The 17,320-nt window shown below is 41.1% G+C and overlaps 1 protein-coding gene across 1 annotated transcript; it reads left to right on the top strand.

Annotated features, from left to right (window-relative positions):
• Positions 1-2,217: 2,217 nt before the first annotated feature.
• On the top strand, positions 2,218-16,988 carry Saal1 (serum amyloid A-like 1). The gene is made up of 12 exons (XM_005380399.1): positions 2,218-2,399; positions 3,866-3,979; positions 4,769-4,852; positions 5,304-5,383; positions 6,611-6,670; positions 7,217-7,332; positions 7,793-7,973; positions 11,225-11,307; positions 11,418-11,606; positions 14,477-14,673; positions 16,094-16,186; positions 16,840-16,988. Exons 1-12 carry the CDS (start codon positions 2,268-2,270, stop codon positions 16,930-16,932), a joined length of 1,422 nt encoding a protein of 473 aa, XP_005380456.1. The 5' UTR covers positions 2,218-2,267; the 3' UTR covers positions 16,933-16,988.
• Positions 16,989-17,320: the final 332 nt, after the last annotated feature.

Genomic DNA, 17,320 nt, shown 5'->3' with positions numbered 1-17,320 from the left:
CTTCAGTTGGCTTTAAGCAATGCAAATCAGTCCAGCAGACGAGCTGATGTGTAGTCTTTGAAGCAAGAGCACATGTCAGTGTTTCTCTGGCCTGTAGCTCCCAAAAACCACGTGAGGTGGGTGGGAGGGAGAGCCTCGCTCCAAGTGTGGAGCTGTCTGCTAGGATCAAGCATGCTGAGAAGAGGCTATGACTTTGTAGGGCATAAAAGACTACACATCAGAGCTGAAGCATCAACCCCAAAACATTAGACACTGTCCTGAATTGTGTTATGCAGATTAGTCTTTCTTCGTATCCTATTCTTCTCTCTGCATATTGTAGAAGTGGTTTCAGACCTTGTACCTAGCCCAGCTCACAGCACTCACATACTTCTTGCCATTCTCACAGTCACTTAACCTCCAGCCACTCCCTGCTTCACAAGTTAATGAAACCTGGGTTAGGCCCTGGCTTGAGGCCTTTGTTTCACTCAGCCCTCATCAGAGCTGGACTTAGGACCCGTTGGCTCCCCACAGCTACTTATCCTCACCATGCACCGCATTGGGAGTGGTAGATTGGAATAACTTGCTCAGATTCCAGTAACTTTTCCATAGGATTACAAATTTAAACTTCCTGGACTTTGACAAGGACTGGGAAGAGCTCTGTATGGTCAACTACTGACACCTTCTGTGTGATGATTATTTACAGAGGTTGGTGGCAATTTCTAATCTGTGTTTTGAAGATGCTGCCAAGGCTGTCATCCCAATGCCATTGATTTTATTGCAATCGGAGGTAACTTTTTGTTTGTGGGGTGTTTTTTGAGTCAGAAATTAGGGTTCATTGGTGGGTGTAATTAAGGAGGTGCACCGTAGTGGAAGCCCTCAGGAGAGCAGGGCCTGCCACTTGTCCAGGGAACAGCTACTGAGGATGTATTTGACCCTACAGCTATCCTGGATGACCTGTTTCTCAGCCACTTTGTCTTCAAGTTCATCTGCATTACTTTGGAAAAGCCCCCATTCTTTGCAATGTGATTGATCTTCTGGTGGTCAGGAAACTTGAGCTTGCCCTGTTTAGGACCTCAATTACATCCTCCTAGTTTTGCAGCCCACTGCAAATGGCCATGATGACTAGGCCAATGTGAATAGTAGCTACTGCTCGCTGGAGCTTCTCGAAAGTATACTGCATACCTGTCTGGAGCGCAGATTGGGAATAGCACAATGTGAGAGACATGGGCATCCTCTAGAAATGGCTGTCTCTAAGGCTTCTCAGAGCAGCCCAAATAAGCAACAGGAACTGTGCACTGCAGGGGAGGCTGCTTTTTGCAGCCATTTCGCACCCAGTTCCTTTGAGGAGCAGAGCTTAGATGGCTAAATTGGCTGTAGCCATCAGAGGAGCAAACAGTTCATCCACTTTAGTCTTCATGTGAAATGATCATTTGAGGAAAGATAAAATTAGAGACAGAATGCTCCATTTATGACAAAAGGCAATTTATTTCCTCAAAAATTAGTAGTAGCACTTTGCACATATGATCTTCTCCCAGGTGTGACTTCTATTTTTCTTAGGATTCTAGTCACACCTGCGAGAAGTCAGAACCTACAGATATCTGGAAGAGTGGCAAAAGCTGTGCATGGTGGGACACACCGATAGTCCAAGCTAGCTGGGAGACTGAGGCATTAGGATAACAAGTTCGAGGCCAGCTTTGGTAATTTAGTGATACCCAGTCTCAGAGGGGAGGAGGAGGGGCCACAGGTAGAACATGTTGAAGACTTTTGAAGAGTCTAGGGGTTGGAAAGCAAATGCAATAGATACCATGGTTTCGAGATTCACTTCTGTACTAGAGACACTGGGCTGTTCTAGGCCTTCTTATATCTGGGTAAGGGTTTTTATTTTTATTTTTATTTATTTATTTTTTTTCCAGCACAGGGAATCAAACTCATGACCTTGTGCTTGCCAGGCAGGTGCTGTGCCGCTGAGCTAAATCCCCAGCCCCAGGGTAAGGGTTTTTAAAGAAATCAAATTTCTGATCCAGGGAAGGTGACAAATAACAGTTATGAATCTAATCATGCCCAGGCCCGGAGGTAGGGTAGTGAAGGGTAGGGTAGGGCAGGGTAGATTATAGTAGGGATGGGAGAAATGGCCCTTAGCCAGACCCCCAGGTCGTCGGGACTCCGGGCAGCAGGGGGCGCTGTGGCGGTAGCAGCGCCGAGCGCGCCGGGCCCTCTAGCGCGAGGAGGATGCTCGCTTCCTCCGCGGCTTCCGGTGCAGCGTTGGGGCAGTAGGAGCGCGCGGTGTTATGGACCGTAACCCGTCGCCGCCACCCCCGAATCGGGAAGATGAGGATGCCGAGGTGGCCGGGGTAGACTGCATCGGGAGCACCGTCTACAGCAAGCACTGGCTCTTCGGTGTCCTCTCCGGGCTCATCCAGGTGTGCGAGCTGGCGCCGCTCGGTGGAGCCTCCCACAAAGCGACGTTGAGCGGCGGGGATGCTGCACCGCGCGCGGTTGTCCCATCCCACTTTTGCAGTTCTCCCAGAACTCTGCCCTGGAAATGCATTGAGTTTTGCTGCTCAGTCCCACTGCTATTTCTGAAATGTGTGTGCCAGGCCTAGTTTATGTGCGTCACAGACTTTTGTTGCAGTGAAGTGAATGCTGAGTTTGGAATCACGCAGCTCTGGTAGGAAAGACTCGGAGCATCACCTGCTTTGTGCGTGACTTCGGTCACATCGGTAACACGCATGGCCTCCGTTTCTCTCAATTTCTATAGAACAGGATGATAATACGATAATATCCCACATGTGGCTTTTGCGCAGGTTAAATGAGGTGATAATGATCCTGGAGTGCTTCTCATGGTGTTTGTTTATTGGAGGCTCTCGGTAATTTTGTTTTCCTCTCCACACTGCCTTCACTGTTTTCCTTGCTTCCAGTTTCTGTCCTGTCCATTTCTTTCTTTCTTTTTCTTCTTTGTTTATTTGAGATAGGGTCTCACTAGGCCGTGCGGGCTGGCCTTGAACGCAGCATGTAGCCCAGGCTGACCTCGTACTCACGGGATCCTCCTGCCTGTGCCTGCCGAGTTCTGGGATTACAGGCGTGTGCCGCCACGCCGGGCTTGTCCTGTCCATTATCTACACGGCTGGCAGAATAACATTTTTAAAAGCTGTGGATACTTCTGTTCCTTCCTCTGGCCTGGAGGAGAGGTATTTTTCTTAGCTTGATGTGTAGGACTCTTAGCAATCTTTGCAGCCTCATCTGCTTGTGATAGTGTGTTCCAGCACCAAAAAACTGTCCATAGGCAGTTCTACCCTGAACTCTTGTGCTTACTTCTGAATGCTGTTCTCCTTTTCACATGACAAGCTTCTATTCTCTTTCCAAGATTTAGCTGTAAAATAACCACCTGCTAAGAAAAGTGACCCCTCTCCCAACTTCTTCCAGGAATAAGTGATCCGTCCATCATTTTTGCTACAACTTTTTGTTCACGATTCAATTGAGCCACTTAGCATTTTCTGTTGTGTCTACTGGTTCACATATCCTTCCCCACTAATTATAAACTGCTTGAAAGGAAGGGGTTATAGTTCATTCATCCTGAATTTCTACTTCAGTACATAGTAATGGTACTTACTCCATGGATGATGAATGAACAGATCTACCCAAGGTGCTGATTTATTTATTTATTTATTTTATACCAGGAGGCAAACTCAGCACTTTGCGCTTGCCAGTCAGGTGCTTTGTCCCTGAGCTATATCCCCAGCAAGGCCCTGATTTTTGAAAATAATTTTTTTGCAAGGAAACATACTTTGAAGATAGTCTCTTGGTGACTTCTAAATGGTTATAGGGTAATACTTGGGAAATTACTGTGGGTGGGTTTTATTCATGTCTTTTATTCCCGCTTCTCAAGGTTGTTACACCTGAAAACACCAACTCCAACCCAGATGGTGAGGAGCAGCAGATGGAGCTTGATGAAGAAATGGAGAATGAAATTTGCAAAGTATGGGATATGTCAATGGATGAGGTATGAGGCTGGAAATGCAATTGTGAAAAAACTCTTGTGTAGAAAAGTAGTGAGTAGAGTTTTTTTTTTCTTAAAGGTTCGATGTTTGACTCTTGAGGCAAGACTTTAGTTAGCGTCTGTAACTCTAGTATATGGTCCAGGGAGTGAAGTACTGGGACATGGTACAGTTTAGTACACGCTAAGACTTTGTCTCTGAAGGTATCTGCATTTTTGTCCTATGAATGTCATGGAGTGTGCTCACTCATACTGAGCCAGCATGACGTTACTAGGCAATGTAATTGTATGGGCCCACTGTCGTATGTGCTGTCACTGCTCAAAGCTTCATTATGTGGCCTATGACTGTTCGACAGTGCACAGCGCCATTCCCCCAGCTAACTGATATAATCTTTGTGTCCCACATTCCTGGAGCAGATTTGGCCCAATTTGCATTATGTGTCCACTCCATGTTCACTCACCTCTGTGGTGTGCCTGTAGATGGTGCCCTAGAGTGAGTAGACTCTGGGAAGACTTGAGGCTGTTGGAGTTACATTGTGATCAGAAATTGTTTTCTGTTGAGGATCTTGAAACCACAAGTTCTGATTTTTGAATGGGAACCAGCAATGATTCTTAGCTGTTTCCTTTATCATGTTTTAAGTTCTTGAAGGATAGGAATTATGAGTTTCATCCTTGCCCCTCTTACCCCCAGCTTCTGGCTTAAGATCTAGTAATCAGCAAATGTATTTGAATAAGTTATGGAGAATTCTTGCTGTGTAGAAAAATAAATTAGGTAAATACCATTTTTGTTTATAGGATGTGGCCTTATTTCTGCAAGAATTTAATGCTCCTGACATATTTATGGGAGTACTGGCCAAGTCCAAGTGTCCTCGATTAAGAGTAAGTATGTACATTTCATTTTTCTCTTGGAGCTTTTCTTATTGGCTATCAATCAGTAAGTTAGTCAGAAGATGTTTATTGAGCACTACTAGGTAATGGCACTGCTTGGGTTATAAGAACTTGATCAGGAAGATCCATACTTCGATTTAGCAGCTGTGGAAACCAGATAGTCATAACTATATTGTGTTGCTCCTGTGTGATAAAGCAGGGAATAGTCCTTTAACATCGTACTTCTCAGTTTATTTTTCTTCTTTGCTCACTAAATTCTCTGTTTGTTATAAACCATTTTAAACTTAGTCTGTTGCTTAAGACGTGCACAGTGTGAACCTGTATGAATTATTATACTATATGAGTTACTGCACTATACAAATAATACATATATATACTGTATGTATTAATTTTGGCTCTTTCACTTTACAACCATTGTGACCTGTGAAATTTGATTTGGCAGGAAATCTGTGTGGGAATTTTAGGTAATATGGCCTGCTTCCAGGAGATATGTGTGTCCATCAGCAGTGATAAAAATCTTGGGTAAGTCTTGCTACATAATACTTATATTTAAATTAGGTTCATATTTCATACCCCTAAGAATATCCTATTAATTGGAGAGATGGAATAGTATGAGATATAGTGTTTCCTTCATCTCAGTAAGCACTCTCCAGGAACTTCCTTTTATGTTGGTGGTGGCGTGGGGTTTCCACACTGTGCGTGAGCATGGTTCAGGATTTACCCCCATTTTCTGCGTTGTGAAGGGACCTGCATCATCAGCAGGTGGTGAGCAGGATGCAGAATGGGGAAGAGTATGTGGAAGCAAACTTGGAGATGGGGACAGGTATCTGGAGTGCATTAGGAGTTTGCAGCAGTAATGGAACGTGAATGTGTTCACTTACTAGAACACCTGGCCTTTGGGTATCATGTAGCTGACTTGGAATGTGTGCACATGCAATCACCCAGCAGTGTGACTCTTAGGTACCATAAGAGAAGCTGTGTATGTGTACTGCAGGGTAGTCATACATAGATACTACTGCTACTGCTTGTACTACTACTGATTCTTCATCATCATCATCACTATTTTGTGGTGCTGACAGTTGAATCTAGGGTCTTTGTGCATGCTAGGCAAGTGCTCTACCACTGAACTACACCCTCATTATCCCTTATGCAAATATTTTTATAGGAGTATTGCTTGAAACAGCCCAAAATTATAGTCAACCTAAATGTGAACAGTAGCCTGAAAAAGTAAGTTGTACTGTAATGGAATGTTCTGCAACAATGAGTCAAAGAACAACATGTACATGTATATACATGGTTTTGAGCAAAAATAAGACCCAAGAATGTATATACATGTATTGAACCATCCTACTGTACCCTATGAATATGTGTAGTTACTATGTGTCACTCTGAAACAGAAAAGATTTATAGATAACTGAAAGGTGTTTTAAGAAAATAACAAAGTATTTTTTCTTTCATATAAAGTTCAAAAGCAAAGCCAAAAGTGTACATAAAATAGCTAAACTAGAAAGCAAAGTGAGAAAACGATTGCTAGAAAAGTCAGGATGACCTTTCCTAGATAGGAAAAATTGTGATTTGGAATGGGACACCCAGGAGCTATGGCTAAGCAGCACTGTTCTATTTCTTAGAAACATGGATATTTGATTATAAAGTTCTCTGCATTTTTATCTGATAATAAAAATGTTTTAAAAATCAGTCAAAACCCTAGTGTTTTAGTGAAGCACATGGGTTCCGTGTTTTGTTTCGCAGGCAGGTGTTACTGCACTGTTTGTATGATTCAGACCCGCCTACTCTGCTGGAGACAAGCAGGTATGCTGTGCTTTTTCCGTGGATTCCATACCATCACCCAAAAAAGAATCTAGGCAAATCAATTCTTGAATTTCCATTACAGTTTTTTAAAAATTATTTTGTTGAGTATGATTGACAAAATCATATATAAAGTGTACATCATGTTTTGAGATGGATATATATTGTGTGACATGATTATTACAATCAAGCTCCCATGACCTTACATACTTAAAACATTTCCTGATTTCTTCCACTTAGAGGCATTTTATACCAGCACAAGTAAGAAAAAGAAACACTCAGTTCAAAAGAAAAATGTGCTCAGCGTCTTACTTCCAGAGAGAGATTATCTCTATACATTAATATAGTTTTGAAAGTGAAAAATTGGCGGTGCTATATGTGCCATTTTGTTACTTGCTGTTTCACGTAACAGAGTGTCGTGTACACCTTTTCACATCACTGAGTTCATGTCAGCATCATGATCTCTTAATAACTTTTCTCCCATTCCCCCAGTTAAGCTCCCTTTGCTGTTTTTAGAAGCTAGATATTAAGCTTACATTTATCATGTAGGTTGTTGCTTACTTGCCTTTCCCAGACAGAAGTGGCCAGTGTCTGGGTTGAAAGGATCCGGGAATATCCAGCTATTTTTGATAGCATTTGTTTCATCATGTCAAGTTCAACAAATGGTAAGTCGCCATGTAGTCTACACAGTGTTTTATTTATTTATTTATTATTTAAAATTTTTTTTTTTTTTTTTTTGGTGCTGGAACTTGAACTCAGGACCTTGCACTTGCCAGGCAGGATCTTGTGCTGCTGAGCTATATTCCTGGCCCTAAAAAATGTTTTAGATTATATTTGTTAGTCAACCATGTAACTGTTTCTGGAAGTCACTTAAAAGGCTAACGCAAGAGAAGGTAGTTTGATTCAAGCCATAAAATTTATTCTCAGATTTGCAGGACACTGATAAATCCCCCACTAAAAACGAAGAAAGATAAGAAAGTTTAAGCACAGTGCATAAAGAAATCACTTTTGGAATATGTGTTGCTTTGGCAAGATTTGGCTTTCTTGCTGTAGCTTTAGGAATTTTGCTTAGCCTTATTGCTTTAAAGATTTTGTTTCTCATCTCAGCACCTGTGTTCTCTGCAGCTGACTTGCTGGTGAAGGTGGGGGAGGTTGTGGATAAGCTCTTTGATTTGGACGAGAAACTAATGTTGGAATGGATTAGAAATGGGGCTGCTCTGCCTCTGGACCAACCGCAGGAAGATTCTGAAGAGCAGCCGGTGTTTAAGATCGTGCCCTGTGTCCTGGAAGCTGCCAAACAAGTACGGTAGGTGAGCTCTTCCGTGTGTGGGAGATTCTGGGAAAATCCACTGCTAGAAATATCTTTAATTGTGAAAGTCCTAGTTTCTTTTTGGCAGGTTTATTGGTTAGGTTTGGTTCACTACTAATCTTTGTGGTGACAGTACATCTACTCTGCAATGTTAAAGATTCAGAGTACTTGTTCTGATATGCTTTAGTTACCTGTGATGGTTCAGTGTTAATTGTAGTTATTGTCTTAAAACCGTTGCGAACGTATGTAATTTAAATTAAAGAGAAAATATTTTCTTTTTCAATTTTGGGTTTTTGAGACAGGATTTCCCTATGTAGTTCAGGCATTGAACTCACTGTATAGCCCAGGCTGGCCTCAAACTTGCGGTGATCCTCCTGCCTCAGCCTTCTGAGATCCCTCCTGGGATACAAATGTGCACCACCACACCCAGCCCAAGAAAATATTTTCTTCTGTTTTATTTTACATTGAACATTTAGCAACTTCAATTAATATTGGGCAGCATTTGTTGTCTTGCTCCTTGTGTACAAGGTTTTATAGTAATATACAATTAATGTTAAAACTTCAAAAATACATGACAGGAAAAGACACATTGCCATTAATCCCCCTTCAAATGCTTTCTTGCTCACTTTGAACATACGTATCCCGTTGCTCTTGCCATTTTCTGAAGCAGTTCTGGAAGTCCTCTTTCCTGACTGTCTTTGTGAGATGCTCAAACAGCGCCAAGTGGCGTATAACAGAATTGCAGCTTGTGAAAACACGGCAGCGCGTCCTTCCCTACGTTATTCACTGCACCTGGCACCATGACTTCTGGCTCTTCCTCCAAGTCAAAGTGAGCATGCAAGGGGAACATTTCGAATCAAGTCAGAACGTTGGGGCGGCCTTGGCAGCGCAACTAAAGACACAAAGGAGGACTTCCAAAACCGCGTCAGGGAGTGGCAAGAGCTATGGAAAAGTGTGTTTGAAGTGAGGAGGAGTATTGTGAGGGGGATTAACAGCCGTGTGTCTTTTACTGTAATAATTTTTAAAACTATGTAAATATTCACCAGATTTTTCAATCACACTTTATCTACGCCAATCTGGACAGGTGATTAGTTCGGGGTTTTGATGTCTTGCCCGAGAGATTACTAGTTCTTACAGTTCATTGGAATAATTTATTACGAGAAAATTAATCTTTACATTAGTCTGCCTAATGGTTGAGAATGCATTCCTGGTGCTTAATACACCACATTAAAAGCAGTTAATCTAGTCTTTTATCAGGTGAGGATGAAACTTTTCATCTTTTCTGGAAAATTCTTTAGTAGTATTAAGCAATAAATGATGCAATTATTATCCCATTTCAACCACGTGGAAGGGATGGAAAAGCTGTTACCAGCTCTTCCCGAGGCCAGTCAGCCCTCAAGCCCTGTCCCTGATGTTTTCTGGGATCCCACTCAGGGCAGCCAGGCCCTGCTAACTTTCTCCTGGACCGCTGGCACATTCTTTACCTGAACTACCTGGACTGTAGAGCTGTCTTTGAAAAGCACACACCCATCGTCTCACTTTCATGCCTTGTACTTTCCAATTCACTTTCCTCAGGAGGTGATTCAGATTTTTTTAAAACACACCTTTAAAGCCCAGCACGATGCCTTTCTACCCTTGGTTCTTAAACTCTGTTTTGGCCATGTAAAGTTCTTTTTTTAGTTGAACTGAGCTCTCTTGCTTCTAAGCCTTTGCACAATATGTGTCCTTTACTTCAAACACATCTTTGCTTCTTTAGGCTTCCATGTAAATATTCTTTCTCTTACTCTCAATTTTTTTTTTGGTGCCGGAAATCAAACTCAGGACCTTGCACTTGCGAGGCAGGCACTTATGCTGCTGAGCTATATGCCCGGCCCCTATTTCTCTTAAATTACCTCCCGTGATGCTCAGACTAGGTTAAGTCTACCTGCTTTGTCATCTTCCTCCAGCATTAAATTCATTTCACTTGGGCCGGGGATATAGCTTAGCAGCACAAGCGCCTGGCTGACTAGCACAAGGTCTTGAGTTCAATTCCTGGTACCAAAAAAAAAAAAAGAAGGAAGAAATTTCATTTCACTTGATTACAATTATACCTTTAATTTTCTTCTTTCCTTTTAGACTGTAAGCTTCACGAAGGAAGGGGTAACATTTCACACGTCTCTATTTTCCCAGCCCCTAACATAGTGCCTGCTAATTGTGGGTACTTAAATAAACATCCGTTAAACCATTGTTGTAGTCATTACTGTGTTTTCACTTAATTGTTTGAAGAACCAATCTTTTGAGTTTCTGAGTGTACCAGTTACTGATCAGAATTATACTTTTATGGTTGTAGTGTTCTCAGCTAGGGAACCAAGTTAACCTTGTGAGGTTTCAAGAATGGTACTGTGGGTGCTTGGTGCACTGGGCCTTTCTTTCTTTTTTTTTTTCTTTTTTTGAGACAGGGTCTTGCTATGTAGTTCAAGCTGGCCTTGAGCTCACTTTGTAGCCCAGGCTGGTCTCGAACTCACAACGATCCTCCTGCCTCAGCCTCCTGAGTGCTGGGAGTACAGGTATGTGCCAGCATGCCCAGCTGGGCCTTTTGTGGTGTTTTTTTTGTTTTTTTTTTTAACCAGGAATTGAACTCATGACCTCAGGCTTGCCAGGCAAGTGCCTATGCCACTGAGCTATATCCCCAGCAGCTGGGCTTTTCATACTGTAAAAGTTTCGAGTTACTTTTTGACTGTTCAAGTAAACCAGAATGATAAGTATTGCCTAGCAGGTGTGTGGATTGTTGCTTTTGTGGGACATAGCCAAAAAGAATTTTTGCTTCTTGTCCTGTGTATGATTATATTACATAGTACTAGGTTGTTGTTTTTTATTTTTATAAGCTCTAGTGAGAAGTAATTTTGTTTTGTTTTCCACCATTTGTATGTGTGTGTGTGTGTGTTTATGTGGTACTGGGGATTGAACCCAGGACCTTGGCACTGAGCTACATCCCTAGCCTTTTCTATATTGTAATTTTTTCAATTTGAGACCGGGTCTCACTTAATTGCCCAGGCTGGGCTTGAACTTTTAGCCCTCCTGCCTCAGCCTCCCAGAGTGCTGGGATTATAGATGTGTACCAGCCATGCCCAGCTATTCTGTTGCCCTTTTGCTCCTCAGCATCTATGGCGGTGGCTAGCGCAGTAATAAGTATTTGTTGAATGAGTGAATAATTGTAGTTCCCTAGACAGTAAAGTTACTGATTCAGTGCCTTTGTTTTTTGTGTTTAGTTCTGAAAACCCAGAAGGGCTTGATGTTTACATGCATATCTTACAGCTGCTGACCACAGTGGATGACGGAGTTCAAGCAATCGGTAAGATGGCTCACTGGGGTGCAGTCTGGTCACTCATTTAATCATTGGCTATTTCTTAAATTTCGTTTTGCTGTTTCTAACTTTCTTCTTTGTTCATAATCTTTATTAAGTACAGTGTCCTGATACTGGGAAAGACACTTGGAATTTACTTTTTGACCTGGTCTGCCATGAATTCTGCCAGTCGGACGACCCGCCCATCATCCTACAAGAACAGAAAACGGTGCTGGCCTCTGTTTATTCCGTGTTGTCGGCCATCTATGCTTCGCAGGCCGAACAGGAATACCTAAAGGCAGGAAAAGGCAGGTGTCCGTGCTGCTCACCAAAATCAGCTGGGTCTTGTCAAAATTTAAAGTCAGAGCTTATGCGTGTTCTTCATTTGGTTTCTTTCTCCCATATTTTTTCCAATTAAAAAAATTCTTTTATTCCTCTAATTATAAAAGTACTATATGCTCAATATAAAAATTTATAAAATTTATGAAAGGTATTAAAGCATCAATTTATAAAAGGCTGGGAGTATAGCTCAGGGATAGAGCATATGCAAGGCCCTGAATTCAGTCATATCAAAGAAGGAGAAGGAAAAGAAGAGGGCATCAAGGAAATACTGTGTGTAATCCCCTCGTCCAGAGATAGTTAGCATGCACTTATGTGCATCTATATTTTTAGGTACTGCTTATTAAGCCAACATTTTTTACTTATAAAGTGAATATTTTCCATTGTAAACACATGGCCTTTCATAGTCATTTCTGTGATTACAGTTGAATCTGAGATCATCAAGAATTTATTCTGGTGTCAAGTGTGAGATAGATTTCAACTCTTTTCAAAATGACTGATTAAGTGGTCTCAGCATCATTTAATGAATAACCCGACCTTATCATTACTACTTTGTAAATTTTCTATGTATTCTCTACAGTTCCACTGCTGTATTTATTTATTATAATCATAGTGTTTTAGATACTTAGTTTTTTCTAATGTATTCTTATGAGTACATATTAATTGTGCAAAATAGTGGGTTTTATTTATTTATTTTTTTGTCTTTTTGAGACAGGGTCTTGCTATGCAGTTCAGGCTGGCCTTGAGCTCACTTTTTAGCCCAGGCTGGTCTCAAACTTGCAACAGTCCTCCTGCCTCAGCCTCCTGAGTGCTGGGATTACAGGCGTGCACTACTGGGTTTTAATGTATTTTCATATGTGCATGTAGCATATTTTGATCATATCCACCCACCTGTTACCCTCTCTTCTATCTTCCTACCTTCTGTTCCCTTCCCCTTGTCTAATCATAGTCTCCCATCTACTTTATATCACTTTTCAACCACATGTCTGCAGTATGTGGTGATGACCTTTACCCTGGGGAGCTGGCCCATGGAAATAACACGTCTTAATTTTCTTTTCATCCCCCTCCCAGCCAGTCCCTCCCTGCTCTTTCCAGCTCTTGCTCCCCTTCTCGTTCCAAATCTCATTCCTGCTTTTTTTTCTCCCCTTCAATTTTTTCCCATCCCCTTTTCTTTCCTTCCCTCCTCTCATCCTCCATCTCTTATTCCTTTTTTCACTTGAAAAAGACCTCCCTACTTCCTATTAGCTTTCCTTTTGCTCTTTTTCCCCCCAAGGTAGTCATTGTAGAATCTGCATTTTTTTTACTAGATTTTATTGGTACATTTTGGATGTACATAACAGTCACATTCCTCATAGGGAATTTGTACCTGTACATGATTTTGTTCTTCATTTGTATTTTGGGTTTCTCGTGTGAGGGAAACCATATGGTATTTGAGCTTATGTGTCTGATTTATTTCACTTAATATTATGGTCTCAGGGTGCATCCATTTTCCTATGAATGCCTCCAGTTTATTGTTCTTTATGGCAGAGTAGTGCTCCATTGTGTATAAATACCACATTTTTCTTTCCCCATTCGTCTGTTGATGGGCATACAGGCCAGTTCTGAGACTTAGCTGTTATAAATTGTGCCACTATAGTCATGGGTATGCATGTATCATACATATCATATAATATGATGACTCTTTTGGAAAAACACCTAGAAGGTGAATATATGGATCAAATGGAGCTTCTATTTTTAGTTATTGAGGCTTCTTATACTGATTTCCATAGTGGTTCTCCTAGTTTACACTCCCACCAATAATATAAAAGGGTTCCTTTACCCCCACAGCCTCACCAGCATTTGTTATTATTTGATTTCTTGATGATGGCTGTTCTTTTTAGAGGAAGGTGATATTTCAGTATTGTTTTAATTTTCATTTCTCTAATGGCCAGCTATGTAGAACATTTTTTCATATTCTTATTAGCCATTTGTACTTCTATTGAGAAGGGTCTATTCATTTTTGTTTGATCATTTTTGATTGGGTCTTTTATTTTTTGGGGGGTCTAATTATTTTGAATTCTTTATATATTATAGATGTTAGTCCTCTGTCTGAGGAATAGTTGATAAAAGTTTTTTCCCATTCTGCTGTTGTTGTTTTTTTGTCTTTTTTTTTTTTTGAGACAGGGTCTCACTCTGCAGTTCAGGCTGGCCTTGAGCTCACTTTGTGGCCCAAGCTGGTCTTGAACTTGCAAGGATCCTCCTGCCTCAACCTCCCGAGTGCTGGGATTACAGGCGTGTGCCACCACGCCTGGCCAGTTTTTTCCCATTCTGTAGGTTGTCTTTTTATTCTGTTGGTTGTTTCCTTTACTATGCGGATGTTTTTTAAATTTTATATGATCCTGTTGGAGTTCTATTCAGAAAGTCCTTGTCTGTGCTTATATCTTCAAGAGTTTTACCTGTTTTCCAGCAGATGGTTTCTGTTTTTAACATTTAGATCTTCAGACCTTCCCAGTGTTTCCTTTGCCTGTGTGTTTTCCTGGGCCTTTTGCACTGTTGATGTTCCTTATCCTTTGGTTCTCAGTTCAGTGTTATCTCTTCAGAGAGCCTCCCCTGCTGAGCTGCTTGATGATATTTTCCTTTATAGAATTCACCAAAATCCAAAATAGTCTACTTTAATCTACTTACTATTTGGAAGCATTACGTAGAAATACAAGCCTCTTAAAGGGTGATGCTTTAATGATCTTGCTTAGCACTTTATCAGTAGTACCAAAATATAGTGTATCGTATGAGTTCATTATGAATGGATGAATGAATGAAAAACTAAACTTCACTGATTTCATGCCTCTTCATTTTTGTACAGTTGATCTTCCTCTAATTGACAGCCTAATTCGGGTGTTAGAAAATGTGGAACATTGTCAGAAGAAATCAGAAAACTCAACAGAGTCTAACCCAGAAGGAACTCAAAAGCCTGATTTAACCCAAGATGACTTCCACTTGAAAATCTTAAAAGATATTTCGTGTGAATTTCTTTCTAATATTTTGCAGGCATTAACAAAGGTAGGAAAGAAGTATTGGTGCTTTCTTCAGCAGAAGAAAGCATGTTTGCTTAATACTCTAAAATTTATTATTGCTACCTTTTTTATTTTGTAGTGCAGGGCCTTGTGCGTTCGAGGCAAGCGGTCTACCACAAACTATATCCCTAGCTCTGCTATTAGTTTTTGAATATATTATTTTGAGAAAATAGAAAAGTTTTATCATCAATTTATAACCTTAAAACGGCAACTGATATACTTTAGCATATTTATATATGCATTTTCATATACTTGTAACCTAGTGTACAGTATATGGTTTTTGAAAACTTACAAGGTGTGTTATGCTGAATAAATACTTTACTCTAGATGAATTCACTGAAAGCCAAATAATCAATTTTTGGAATTTGTGACAAAATTTTTCTAAAGAGTTCTTTAGAGCTCAGAATTCTTCCTGAGTATGTTCAGTGATTATTAGTGTATTCCTCCTTTGAACGTACTCTTTCCATTCAGATACTTAGACAAAATCTATTTATGAATATAACAGGTGAATATATTCATACTCACGAATTTTCACGAAGGATATTTCTTTTAAAAAGTTTTTATTTTGCTGAACTGAGTTTTTTGTTGGTTTTCCATATCTGTATTTTGCAGATTTGGGTTATTGCTTTCGCCAGGGTTTTAGAAGTGAGAGTACTAGGTTTGACATTGTAGATGACGCATAAGGGCTGCATACTACCAAAATGCTATTGACGTCCAAAAGTGCTTGTCCCTTATTTTATGTTAATTTCAACAGGTAATAAATTGTGCCTTATTTTGATTTGCATTTTGAGAAGTATAGCAGAGGGTTGGCTGAGAATAAGCCAGGGATATATCATGGTAACTCTTGCTTGTCATATTTAGGGAATTTGCGTTTAATCTTGAGGAAACTGAGGAACTGCTAAAGTCTTTTTAAAGCATTGGATGATGTGATCAGTTTAGAAAGGTTGCTCTAAAAGTGTAGCGAGTATTGGAGCGGGTTGAAGCTGCAGGCCAGGGGACCGACCAGTGGGTTCTTAAGGTTGGTTAGCTTCAAGAATAATCCGAAAAATGGCGACAGCCGAAATGTGTGTGGAGAGAGGAGAGGTGGGGTAAGGGAGAGGTTTAGCTGAGCAGAATTGAATACTTGGAGGGAGGAGTCAGCAGCAGGAGAGGTGTCTCGGCCGTGCCCAGGTTTTTGGTTTGTGCAGTAGAAACCAAGGTAGTGAGTCCCCTCCCCTAAAGTAAAGACTGCCACGGAAAAGGCTATTGATTCACATAAGCCTCTTGATGACGATGGGTTGAGTTTGGAACATTTCAAGTGCCTATTGGGTCGGTAATTGTATAAACTGATTTGTATTAATTCACCAGATACAACTTTAGAAAATTTCCTTTTTGGACATTAGATCTTTTTTTTTGGTTTGTTTTAGGAGACCGTGGCTCAGGGACTAAAGGAGGGCCAATTAAACAAACAGAAATGTTCCTGTGCATTTCAAAACCTGCTTCCTTTCTATAACCCTGTGGTGAGTTTGGGGACCTTATAGAGGGCTGCATTTCACGGTAAAATGTTTTCAAGTAAGCGCCAGTCCTTTGAAGATGTAGTCAAGAAAGGTAGTGCACTTCCCAGGACTTAGTGCTTGATTGGAAAGATGGCTGCTGCATAATTCATAATACTGGCCTGAGAGTAATTGTCAGAGGAAGCAATCAACATGGGATTTAAAGTATCCCTTTTTGAAGTAGACAAAACATATATATTAAACAAAAGTAAGATTATTAGACATAGGTGGTTATGGTTCTTCACATGACGTCACATTACTGTATTGCAGGCAACTTCAAAATAGTAGCTTTTCAGGGAAAGGCATTACGAAATGAGGGCATGAGGGGCCGCGCTGGCAAGGAGGGTGGTGACAAGACTCCAGTAGTGAGCCCTGCAGGGAGGCATCGGGAGAATTAGCACTAGCTCAAGAGTGAGACGAAATGGTTAGGGGTCGTCACTTCCTTCACGATGCTGCGGGACTGCATGGAAAGTACTCATGCTGTTACCCAGGGTCTGTCCGTCTGGCTGTCTCGGGACTATTTAGAAACCACAGGCAGAGCATCTGTATTGTCAACGGTCAGTATCTCAAACCGCATTTTCCTTCACTCTGTTTATCTGATTCTTTTGTTTGACTCGAAGGTGGAAGACTTTATTAAAATCCTGCATGAAGTGGACAAGGCCTTTGCTGGTGACCTGGAGGAAAGCTTCCCGAGTTTGAAGGTTCAGACTTAACAACTGAGTTGGAATTTGTTCTGTCCAAGAAATAAACTGCTTTTTTAGAAGTTGAACTCTGCGTCTAGGAAATATTAGCTAGAACTCATACCAGATGGTAACTGCCTAACGTGCGCCTCCCCAGGCTCATCTCACTTCACCTTTGGAATCTGGGGTGTCGCCACTACCATCTCCCTCCCCCGTTTACGTTGGTTATGTGTCATTCATCTTTAGTTGTAAGCGAACATTCAAGCTTATCATTGAGAGTTTTTTAGAATATTTGAAGAGGGGGCTGGGGATTTAGCTCAGTGGCACAGCGCCTGCCTGGCAAGCTCAAGGTCGTGAGTTCGGTTCCTGATACCGGGAAAAAAAACCAAAAGGGATAAAGAATATTTGAAGAGTTGGTGAG

This window comes from Chinchilla lanigera, unplaced genomic scaffold, assembly GCF_000276665.1.
Source record: "Chinchilla lanigera isolate Chin_1 unplaced genomic scaffold, ChiLan1.0 scaffold00013, whole genome shotgun sequence".
Lineage (NCBI taxonomy): Eukaryota > Metazoa > Chordata > Mammalia > Rodentia > Chinchillidae > Chinchilla > Chinchilla lanigera.
This window is presented reverse-complemented; position numbering and strand designations above follow the sequence as displayed.

Coding starts and splice junctions, on each gene's coding strand:
- Saal1 (XM_005380399.1), top strand. CDS start 2,268: ATGGACCGTAACCCGTCGCCGCCACCCCCGAATCGGGAAGATGAGGAT. Junction 6,671..7,216: donor ACTCTGCTGGAGACAAGCAG/GTATGCTGTGCT, acceptor TTTATCATGTAG/GTTGTTGCTTACTTGCCTTT. Junction 11,308..11,417: donor TGACGGAGTTCAAGCAATCG/GTAAGATGGCTC, acceptor ATCTTTATTAAG/TACAGTGTCCTGATACTGGG.